The sequence below is a fragment of the Erythranthe guttata genome, chromosome 6, assembly GCF_056151865.1.
Source record: "Erythranthe guttata isolate IM_541 chromosome 6, IM_541, whole genome shotgun sequence".
NCBI classification, from domain to species: domain Eukaryota; kingdom Viridiplantae; phylum Streptophyta; class Magnoliopsida; order Lamiales; family Phrymaceae; genus Erythranthe; species Erythranthe guttata.
In genome coordinates this window covers 2,279,404-2,289,616 of record NC_142538.1, presented here as the reverse complement: position 1 = coordinate 2,289,616, position 10,213 = coordinate 2,279,404, and the positions used below count along the sequence as shown (strand labels likewise).

The 10,213-nt window shown below is 36.4% G+C and overlaps 3 protein-coding genes and 1 long non-coding RNA gene across 5 annotated transcripts; 3 read left to right on the top strand and 1 right to left on the bottom strand.

The window, feature by feature from the left end:
- Nucleotides 1-1,264: 1,264 nt before the first annotated feature.
- Nucleotides 1,265-3,281, bottom strand: LOC105977803 (hexose carrier protein HEX6). The gene is made up of 3 exons (XM_013003184.2): nucleotides 2,959-3,281; nucleotides 2,557-2,879; nucleotides 1,265-2,461 (listed from the first exon to the last, which is right to left on the bottom strand). Exons 1-3 carry the CDS (start codon nucleotides 3,086-3,088, stop codon nucleotides 1,412-1,414), a joined length of 1,503 nt encoding a protein of 500 aa, XP_012858638.2. The 5' UTR covers nucleotides 3,089-3,281; the 3' UTR covers nucleotides 1,265-1,411.
- Nucleotides 1,977-4,896, top strand: LOC105977804 (uncharacterized). Its single transcript, XR_016031677.1, has 5 exons — nucleotides 1,977-2,098; nucleotides 2,192-2,747; nucleotides 2,831-3,069; nucleotides 4,006-4,236; nucleotides 4,327-4,896. It is a non-coding gene; the product is annotated as an uncharacterized LOC105977804 (long non-coding RNA).
- Nucleotides 4,897-6,055: 1,159 nt separating this feature from the next.
- LOC105977972 (expansin-B15) lies at nucleotides 6,056-7,875 on the top strand. Its single transcript, XM_013003376.2, has 4 exons — nucleotides 6,056-6,302; nucleotides 6,379-6,491; nucleotides 6,594-6,787; nucleotides 7,213-7,875. Exons 1-4 carry the CDS (start codon nucleotides 6,113-6,115, stop codon nucleotides 7,550-7,552), a joined length of 837 nt encoding a protein of 278 aa, XP_012858830.1. The 5' UTR covers nucleotides 6,056-6,112; the 3' UTR covers nucleotides 7,553-7,875.
- A 171-nt stretch (nucleotides 7,876-8,046) lies between these two features.
- LOC105977973 (uncharacterized) lies at nucleotides 8,047-10,104 on the top strand. Of its 2 annotated transcripts, none has more exons than XM_013003377.2 (5): nucleotides 8,047-8,266; nucleotides 8,544-8,685; nucleotides 8,780-9,006; nucleotides 9,280-9,537; nucleotides 9,615-10,104. In XM_013003377.2, exons 1-5 carry the CDS (start codon nucleotides 8,225-8,227, stop codon nucleotides 9,927-9,929), a joined length of 984 nt encoding a protein of 327 aa, XP_012858831.2. In that variant the 5' UTR covers nucleotides 8,047-8,224; the 3' UTR covers nucleotides 9,930-10,104. The 2 variants fall into 2 exon arrangements, with proteins under 2 accessions (XP_012858831.2, XP_088675481.1); XM_088819355.1 differs by having other exon boundaries at nucleotides 8,076-8,266; nucleotides 8,780-9,010; nucleotides 9,284-9,537.
- The last annotated feature ends 109 nt before the right edge of the window (nucleotides 10,105-10,213 follow it).

Below are 10,213 nucleotides of genomic sequence, written 5' to 3'. Positions count from 1 at the left end.
AATTTCGGATAAATCACCAATTAACAGCCAGTTTATTCGGTTATTAATTCGGGTCTCGAATTTAAGTCCATAACATATTTAGACTTTACAAATGGAACGATCCTTAAATAAGTAAAGTTCTTGTTTTATGGATTATCTAACCGGGTACAAATATTTTTATGCAGACTCGAAAATTTTGCGATTTATAATATATATGGATAAAATTACAATTTTCTTGTCTCGTATTTATTTATTTTTGCAGACTCGATAATTTTGCGGTTTACAATATACATGGACGTGCATGAATGGCAAAATGAGTTTTTTAGTCCTGTAAGTTTACTAGTTGAGAGTTTTAGTCCATCATGTTTCAAAATCAGGATTTTAGTCCTGTAAATTACAAAAGTTGGGAATTTTGGTCATATGACCTGCTATAACATGAAATGTGATGGTTGGTTGAATGAGTTGACATTTAAAGTATAAAAATGAATAGATTCAAAATAAATTAGGTGATGTGGCTAATGAGTTGGACGATTTTGGAGGAAAATAAAATATACCATCAATTTTTATTTTTTTGATGAATGAAATAAGCATTTTTTTAATAACTATTTTTTAATTAATATTTCATAGTTTTCAACTGATAAAAATAGTAATTAACTATATTTTATTACTCGTTATTGGTATTTGTTTCTCTTGGTTTGATAACGTATTTTATGTTTGGAGGGTCTAGAATACCTTTTTGGTACATTTAATTTTTTTTTTGAGTAATTTTGGTACATTTAATTTAATACAGTTTGGAATATATTTTATTATTAGTTTTGGTTAATTCGTAAACGTGTATTTGATTTTTTATACTAATTATGATTGTGCATGTCATTTAACTTTACAAAAAGTTTTCATAAAAGTTTTTTTTTTTTGATATTTTTGTTGAATTTGATTGTTCGTTCAATTTCATTATAATCACTAAGTATAGATTTGTAAAATAAAATAAAATATTTAGATAAATATGAATTTAATTACTACTTTTATCAAATAAAAACTAAGAAATATTAATTAAACATTAGTTAATCTTATTTTCTACGTAAAAAATATAATCGTAGATTTTATTCAATGGTTTATTGTGATTCTTTATTGCAAATATAACAAAGAAATAAATATATAAATTAATATATTAAATTTTCCTCATTATTTTGGTGAATTTGATATTGAGATCAAATTTCTCTCCAAAATCATCCAACTCATTAGGCATATCACCTAATTTATTTATTTTTATATTTTAAATGCCAACTCATTCAACCAACCATCACATTACCTATTATAGCAGGTCATAGGCCTGCATAAATTATGCATGAGTTTGCATAATAAGATACAACAAATTACAAAATTGACACCTAATTATCATTTTTATTTTTATTTTGATAATTAATTATCATTTTTATTTACCCACCACAAATTTCTTCCAAAACCAGTGTTCTCTCCAAACCATCTCCATTTGTTCAATCGGAATATTCTTCGTCTCCGGCAGTAACAGATACACGAACACCGTCATAACCGCCACCCACCCCCCAAAGAAGAAGAATATCCCACTCTTCAAACGGCACAGCATCGTCAAAAACGTCTGCCCTACCAAAAAAGTAAACAGAAAATTCACGGCGACTGAAATACTCTGCCCCGCCGACCTAATCTCCATCGGAAAAATCTCGCTCGGAATCAACCACCCCAATGGCCCCCACGAAACCCCAAATCCGGCGACGTATACCCCAATCAAAACCAGAACCAAATCGGCGTAGCCTCTGCTCAATCCACCGCCGCGGTCGTCTAATTCAGCCGCCATTACAGATCCGACAATCATCTGAGATGCAAACATCACAATTCCCCCAATTATCAGCAGAAACCTCCTCCCGAATCTGTCCACAATCACCATCGACGCGAACGTGGTAGCAATTCCGACGACGCCGGTCATAACCGCCGATAAAAGCGAAGCGCTTTCCCCAAATCCAATCGTGCGGAATAAAATCGGAGCGTAGAAGGCGATTACATTGATTCCGGTGACCTGCTGAAAAAAGGGGATCGCAATCGACATCACAAACTGCGGCCTGTAATTTCTCCCTGCGATTTTTCCGTAAGGATTTTTTGCAATTTTCGAATTTTCGCTGGCTTTGATGAGATCGTCTAGTTCCATTTCCACATTTTCAGTTCCTCGGATTTTTTGCAGCATTTTTTTCGCCTTTTCGTGGTTGTTGTTGAGCTGGATTAAGCTGTTTGGTGTTTCTGGAAGAAACAGTGCGCCTAGGGTTAGAGCTGAAGCTGGAACTGCAGCCATGGCTAATGAAATCCTCCACCCGAATCCACCGTCGATCTTCTCCGTTCCGTAATTGATCAGATTTGCAGATAAGGCACCTATTCCTACACTCAATTGGAATCCGTTATTGAATGCTCCTCTGTATTTCGCCGGCGCCATTTCTGATAGATACAAAGGAACTGCCTGAAAACCAGACACATCATCACAGATCAAATGTGTGAAATTTATTGGAGATACAAGAAATTTTGTATGTATATAATGTGTATATATGTGGGGACCTGGTTTGCGAAGCCAACACCAACTCCGAGGAGGACTCTGCCTAAGATGAGCATGTATATACTAACGGCTGCGCCGTTGAGGGCTGCTCCGGCGAGAAAAGCAGCTCCTCCGGCGACTATGGATGGTTTCCGGCCGTAAGCTCCGGTGACGAAAGATGCGAAGAAGGAAGCGACCAGGCCTGCTAAATAGAGTGAGGATGTGAATAATGTCAATAATTCACTGTCGAATTTGCAGTAGTTGCTAATATTCTTGTCATCTTTCATTCTTGTGTAGACTTGCGGGAAGAACTTCTTCAAGAATGGCTCCATCGACGTCACTCCACCTTCAAGAATTATAAACTAATTATCCCGTATCGATTATTGGACAAAAAGAAATATTGTCAGAAAATAGTACGTAAGAACCTGAAATCCCGATATCGTAGCCGAAAATAACTCCTCCCATGGCGGCCATCATGCACGATAAAACGACAAACGGAGTTACTCTTCCGTTGTACAACACTCCTTCATTTGCAGGTACGAATCCCATAGCCATAGCTTTTACTCTCAGAGGAAAAATGGAATTCGAAGTTTTTATCTGCGAGTGAAGTATTTTTCTTGGACTAATTAGTCTAACATGACTGCAAGAAAATCAATATCTTATGGTCCACTCGATTCGAGGAGTCTTTGGTTCATATGTTTTGTCTTGTGTTTTTTTCATTGCTAAGACATGTCACATTCTCTTGTGTGTTTGAAAGTTTGTTAATTGGGACCATGTTTATGCATCAATGTAATTAAGGACACAATAGGGCAGTGTCGAGTCCACCCTCGGACAATGGTGGGATCGAGCCCCCCTCAATTGCGAAAAAATCCTTCATATTTTTTATTTATATATTTATTAATTCCGCTCAAATTTTATTATTTAACCCACCCAAATCCGAAATTAATGCCAAAAAGTCCTATAAATTTTTTTCTTCTTTTCCTATTTTATAGTTTTGTCAAAAAAAAGTTCGTAAAATTTATAGGGAGATCAATTTTGGGCTTCTATAGGACTATGCTTTAAAATCTCTTGTTATGTCTTTAACTCTTCTTTGGGCCCAATTAAATTTGGGCTTAGTAGAATTAAAATAGGGCCCATCAAATAAAAAATAAAAATAAAAATTGGATAGGGAATTAAAATTGGACTCTGTTTACTTGGTTCGAATATAAGCTTAAACTCGCTAGAATCTGGTCTATGTACATCAGTTCTAATTACTTCTTACTTGTTGCTACGATTTATTATTTTTAATCAATTATTTGTTTATTAATTAATTAGAGTAATTTAATTAAAATATGATTCTAGTAATTTGAGTTAGAGCGAGTTAGGGAGTTTGAATTAGAATAGGTTTGGGTCATATTTAGGAGTTCTGTATATAAAAGGGCCGTGCCTTTTGCTACACCTAGGGAATAATTTATCTTGCAACTTTTGTTTAGGTCAAAGAAAATTGTATTACTTGTCACCGGAAGAATTTCTGATCCGATATGGCAAGTAAGAAACAAAGACAAGAATTTCTCGTTCAAAAGACAGATGAAGAAAATATGCGGCCAGTCAAACGCATCGAACCTCGTTTTCAGGCTGATTTGCCACAATTCATTGGGCCCGCTCGTTCAAAAGACGATGAGGAGAGTATCCGGTCAAGCAAACGCATCGGACCTCGTTTTCAGGCTGATTTGCCACTATGCATCGGGCCCGCTCGTTCGAAAGACGATGAGGAGAATATCCCGTCAGTCAAACGCATCCGACCTCGTTTTCAGGCTGATTTGCCCCTATGCATCGGGCCCGCTCGTTCAAAAGACGATGAGGAGGATATCCGGCCAGTCAAACGCATCGGATCTCGTTTTCAGGATGATCTGCCACGATTCATCGATGAGGTGAATATCCGGTCAGTCAAACGCATCGGACCTCGTTTTCAGGCTAAGTTGCCACAATTCATGGGACTCGCTCGTTACAAATCAGACAAGAGTAACTTGAAGTGGCTAGGAACGAAAATTTGGCCCGTCGAAAGCAATCAGAAAAATGACGATTATGCCCTTCGGACAACTATGGATCTGCTCTATGATTGTGCATGCCAAGAACCGACAACAAAAAGCTCGTCGACGAGAAAAAGACAAAGAGACGAAGAATGAACTCGATCGGTTCTGTTGTTTTCATGATTGGAAGAAGTTCGATGAAGTGGGATAAGAAGCTTCTGGAGAGTTTGTGTTTTTCTTTTATTTTTATGTTTTCAAATTCCTGAAATAGTGTTTGTTAATCGTATGATAAAGTTACGTACATCTTTTTTTTTTTTTAATCTTATTTAGTTCGAAGTTATGGTCTCTAATTAACCCTAATATAGTTGTGCCCTAATTTGATTGCATGGAACCCACGTGATGATCACGTGATCGTTACATTCACTCTGAAATTCCCACTTTCGGTCAATGTAGTAATTGGTCAAAATTCAAAAGCCCCAAATTGAAAACCCTAATCCCAAAATCAGAAAAGCTGGAGTTAGTAATTGGTCCAAATCAAGATATATTTCTTTTTCTGTAGTATCAAAACCAAATTTATTTTCTGTACAATTTTCCACTCTAAAAAATATAATTTAATTATACCTATTAAAATACGGACAAATAAATAAATAATAAGACTTGACTAATAGTGAAAAGGCAAGATTCGGCCGGTGGGATTTCTATGTCACAAGGATTTATTATTTGTGTGAAGAGTGATTTTAGTTGATTAAAGACAAAATTTCCCATCAATATATTAAATGCAATTCAAATAAAAATCACCCAAATAAACCAAATGCAGAACCATATAATAATGCAAAAATATATCACCACGCCCACTTTATTTTATTTTTTTACTATACTCCAATATTGATTTTTGGCCCTATAATAAATAATAAAAAATAAATAATTAAAAATTGATTTAATTTCAACGACCAATAACCACCATCAACGGCAGGTTTTTTGGAAAATCTTAATTCAATTAGAGGCAGAAAGGTTTGGAAGATCATTAAGGGCCCTATTTCTGCCGACAAAGTACGTATTTCCAAAAATTAAATGTTTTACTAACTAATTAAAACTAATTAATGACGCTGCTAAATTCCAAAAAAAATCAAGTTTTGAAAGAACAAAGATTTTTTAGCCCCTTGATTTCAGTGCCATTTTTTTTTCAGGTAATTCTAATTTCTACATACTAACTTCTGATATTCAAGACCCGTAAGAGATGATCTAACGGATGGAGCAAGACAGTTTGTGTCAAATGACGGTCGCTAGATCGAGCTCGCTACACGTCGTTAGCCGACGGTCGATATATTGAGCTTGTCACACACGATTAGTCTAATATAAATGAAGTAAATATTAACAATGTGGAAAATAATTAAATTACATTTTTTTCTTCTCCAATAAAGTTTAATTGAACATTAAATTAAGCTACAAACTTTGAAAGCAACGGTTTCTAATATTCGCAGCTATAAATACAGACAAGAGTCACAACTATTTTGAGCAGCAAAGCAAAAATCTATACATAGAAATATATATCTAAATTGAATAAAAAAAAATGGCAACAATTAGTGTAAGTCAAATATTGACCACTTCACTAATTGTCTTGTGTTTTTTCTTGTTCAATAACAAATTATGCATTGCCTTAAAATCACACAAACACTCCAATCACTCTTCCACCAGATCTTCTCGCTGGTATACCGCCGGAGCAACTTGGTACGGCGCCCCCGATGGTGCCGGAAGTGTCGGTACGTAATTCTTTGTATTTTTTTTTTTTTTTTTTTTTAAAATAATAAACATTAAAATGGAATGAATTGCATGCAGGAGGAGCATGTGGTTATGGAAACATAGTGGAAGAAGCTCCATTTTCTTCACTTGTTACTGGGATTGGTCCATCTCTCTATAAATCTGGCAAAGAATGTGGAGCTTGCTACCAGGTACTAATTTTATTTTATTTTATTTTTAATTTTAAATATTATATAATATAATAATATATAAGCTTGTTTTATTAGATTTGAATTTGTTTGGGGCGCATGCAGGTAAAATGTACGAAGCACCCATCGTGCTCGAAAAAGGCGGTGCGCGTGGTTATCACGGACTTCTGCCCCGGAGGAGTGTGCCTGTCGGACGTAGCGCATTTTGACCTAAGTGGAACTGCATTTGGTGCCATGGCCAAACCCGGCCAAGACAACAATCTTCGTGACGCTGGAGTTTTGCAAATTCGATTTGCTCGGTTAGTTTTATTAATTATTATATATCACACACACACCTAATAAAAAAAACCTAATTAATTGACCTAATCTTTAAAAAAATCAATTACATGACGTTATTCAAGAAACCTATATGAATAAATAAATAAAATTTGGATATTATTTTTTGGAGTGTTGCATGCACCGTCTACTTTTGTTTATACATGGAGCTTATTGCATTCGGCACCTTTGTATTTTTTTTTTAATTATTAAAAGATCCCATGTATTATTACATTGACGTACAAAAATGCCCTTATGCAACGTTTTTGAAAATATATATTTTTTGTCAATAGTATAACATATGGAGTTTTTTCGCAATTCAATATAACATAAGGTATAAAATTCAATAAACTCTTGTTTATATATTGAAGATAATTATTTATGTATTATAATTTTGTCTAATATGTAGTGTTCCATGTGACTATTCGGGGGAAAAAGTTGCGTTCCAAATTGATATGGGGTCGAACCCTAATTACATCGCTATGGTGATCGAGTACGAAGGAGGTGACGGTGACCTAATCCGTGTCGATCTCCAAGAATCCGGGTCGGGTCAAACCGCAGGCGACTGGTGGGCAATGAACCAGTCTTGGGGAGCGGTTTGGCAGTTGAATCCGGGCAAGGAACTGCACCCTCCGTTTTCGATCCGGTTGACTTCTCGGTATTCGGGTCGGGTCCTAATTGCCAAAGATGTGATTCCCACCGGTTGGCAACCGGGTGCCACCTATAGGTCCGTGGTCAACTTCGTTTGACTATAGGTATCACTATAAATTAAATATTGAGAGTTTGTTTTGATTAAGGTTTTTAATTAGGTGTTGTTTTTCAATTAGTATAGGTTATTAAAGTGAGTAGCTTCCAATGCAATTTTAATTTCAAGATTGCATGAGGGATGCGTTTTAAGATGTGTGAGTGTGAGTGTGTGTGTGTGTGTGAGAGAGAGAGAGGAGAGAAATATTCAACATGAATATATAATCCTCAATTATATTTTTATGTATTTTTATGAATAAATGGATTTTGTAATGATATGGAGTTTGTAAGTCGATGGTTTTATTGAAATATATTATTATCACGTAAATTATCAAATATTATTACATGTTATAAACAAAAATAAATAAATAAATAAATAAATATTATTAAATGAAATATTGATTTAACAATATTAACGGGCCGAATCCAACAAGGCCCGATCTTAATTTGGGCCTACATGCAACAACATATAATTATTTTGGCCCACCAACAGTAAAAAGAAAATGGCGATGTTGACGAATTTTAGTTGTAATAATCGCCGCCGTGTGCCGAATTCCTCCGCCGTGGGGGTCTCCGCCACCCAATCAAATCCAAAGCAGGCCTCTCTATGCATATGGAGTCGAGCATAAAGCAGCAGTGTACAATGAAAAATGCGTATCTCTTCATCCGAGTGAAAGATGGTCAAAGCTATAAGGATCCATGAACTCGGTGGCCCTGAGGTAAATTAACGTTTATTTGATTTCCTTTGCTCAATTATTAATCTCAATTTGTGAAATATGCTTCGGAAATTGCGCGAAATCGTAGATTGATGAAGATCAAATGTTTCTGTCTGATCCAGAGCATTTTATTTATTTATTTATTTTGGTAAAAATTGGGGAAGTTTCCCAATCCGGAGAGAGGATCCAATTCTACATTTGGCTTGACAGAGTTAATTATGCTTCAAACTTACTGCATTAGTGTATTGCTTATGTAATTCTCGATGCATTTCGATTTTAGGTCATGAAATGGGAGGATGTGGAAATAAGGGAGCCAAAGGATGGAGAGATCAAAGTTAAAAATAAGGCCATCGGCTTGAATTTTGTCGATATTTATTTCCGGAAAGGGGTTTACAAGAATCCAACAATACCCTACACACCAGGTCCAATTCCTCTTTCCATATTATTGGTCGACATTCGACATTCATAAATTTTAAGATCATGGTCTAAAAACACTTCATCTTGACTCGATGGCAGGTGTCGAGGCTGTCGGTGTGGTGACTGCCGTGGGTCCCGGACTTACTGGAATCAAAGTTGGAGACCTCGTTGCTCATGCTGGAACACCAACGGGTGCATATGCCGAAGAGCAAATTGTTCCTGCCGAAAAAGTAGTGCCTGTGCCTCCTTCTATTGATCCCGTTATCGCAGCATGTGTCATGGTCAAGGGGAGAACTGCTCAGTATCTCGTTCGCAAATGTTTCAAAGTAGGTTTCTTATTACCGTATCCTAAGTTTTACGGTGATCTTGCAGCAGAGAAGGGATTTAAGAAATTTCACATTTCCTAATTATTCAGTGGCTCGTTATCGAGATCGTACTTTCCATATGCATCCTCCAATTTTTTTCTGAGTTATTACACGATTTCGTCAAATATTGATCCGTGTACCGCTGTTTCTTTTCCTTCTTTACTTCTCCTCTTTCTCAGTTTCATCAAAAAGATTTCTTGCATGTTCTAATATCTGATGGCATTCTTCTTACAGGTAGAACAAGGGCACACTGTCCTTATTCATGCAGCAGCAGGTGGGGTCGGTTCTCTATTATGCCAATGGGCTAATTCCCTCGGTGCCACAGTTATAGGAACTGTCTCAACAAAAGACAAGGCAGCTCAAGCCAAAGCCGATGGTTGTCACCATGTCATACTGTACAAGGAAGAAGACTTCGTTACACGTGTAGACGAAATAACATCTGGTAAAGGAGTCGAAGTTGTCTACGATTCTGTCGGAAAGGACACTTTTGAGGTAATAAATCTTTTTGCTCCTGTCGTTTTTTTTTGGTCTGTCTTTTGTTAACCGAAGATCGGATATCCTATGATTAGGGATCATTGGCTTGTCTGAAAGTACGAGGATGTATGGTGAGTTTTGGAGAGTCATCTGGTGCGCCCGATCCAGTTCCTTTGTCAGCACTTGCTGCGAAATCGCTGTTCTTGACTAGGCCTTCTTTGAGGGGTTACACTTGTACTAGAGATGAACTCTTGCAAACTGCGTCCGATGTTTTTGACAATGTTGTTGCTGGTGTAACAAGGTTCCGTGTGAATCGTACTTACCCGTTATCTCAGGCAGCACAAGCGCATGCAGATCTTGAGAATAGAAGAACTGTGGGGTCCGTTGTGCTCGTACCTGACAGTTGTTAGGTCGGGTAAAACGATGAGCCGGGAGAAAAAAACGATGCTCGATTTAAGGATCCCTGAGCTAGTGAAAACAAGGAGTAATGAAATTGTTGTTCACTTATATGTTAAATTGTTTTGTTTCAATCAAATTGGTGTAAATGAGTCAAGTCAAATGTATGGTTGTTGAAACTTACTTGAATTTTCATCGAGTTTTAAGGTTTTGTTTGAGCTTGATTTAATAGTCGAACATGAATCGAGATCGAGCCGAACCTCATACCTTATTGAATAAAAATGTGTTAAATTGTTCG

Excerpts from the sequence above, each read along its gene's own strand:
- LOC105977803 (XM_013003184.2), bottom strand. The coding sequence starts at position 3,088 with ATGGCTATGGGATTCGTACCTGCAAATGAAGGAGTGTTGTACAACGGA. Across the intron at positions 2,880-2,958 it reads CTACGATATCGGGATTTCAG|GTGGAGTGACGTCGATGGAG; the intron begins GTTCTTACGTAC and ends TAATTCTTGAAG. Across the intron at positions 2,462-2,556 it reads GTGTTGGCTTCGCAAACCAG|GCAGTTCCTTTGTATCTATC; the intron begins GTCCCCACATAT and ends TCTGGTTTTCAG.
- LOC105977972 (XM_013003376.2), top strand. The coding sequence starts at position 6,113 with ATGGCAACAATTAGTGTAAGTCAAATATTGACCACTTCACTAATTGTC. Across the intron at positions 6,303-6,378 it reads CGATGGTGCCGGAAGTGTCG|GAGGAGCATGTGGTTATGGA; the intron begins GTACGTAATTCT and ends AATTGCATGCAG. Across the intron at positions 6,788-7,212 it reads TTGCAAATTCGATTTGCTCG|TGTTCCATGTGACTATTCGG; the intron begins GTTAGTTTTATT and ends TCTAATATGTAG.
- LOC105977973 (XM_013003377.2), top strand. The coding sequence starts at position 8,225 with ATGGTCAAAGCTATAAGGATCCATGAACTCGGTGGCCCTGAG. Across the intron at positions 8,686-8,779 it reads AACAATACCCTACACACCAG|GTGTCGAGGCTGTCGGTGTG; the intron begins GTCCAATTCCTC and ends ACTCGATGGCAG. Across the intron at positions 9,007-9,279 it reads TCGTTCGCAAATGTTTCAAA|GTAGAACAAGGGCACACTGT; the intron begins GTAGGTTTCTTA and ends TTCTTCTTACAG.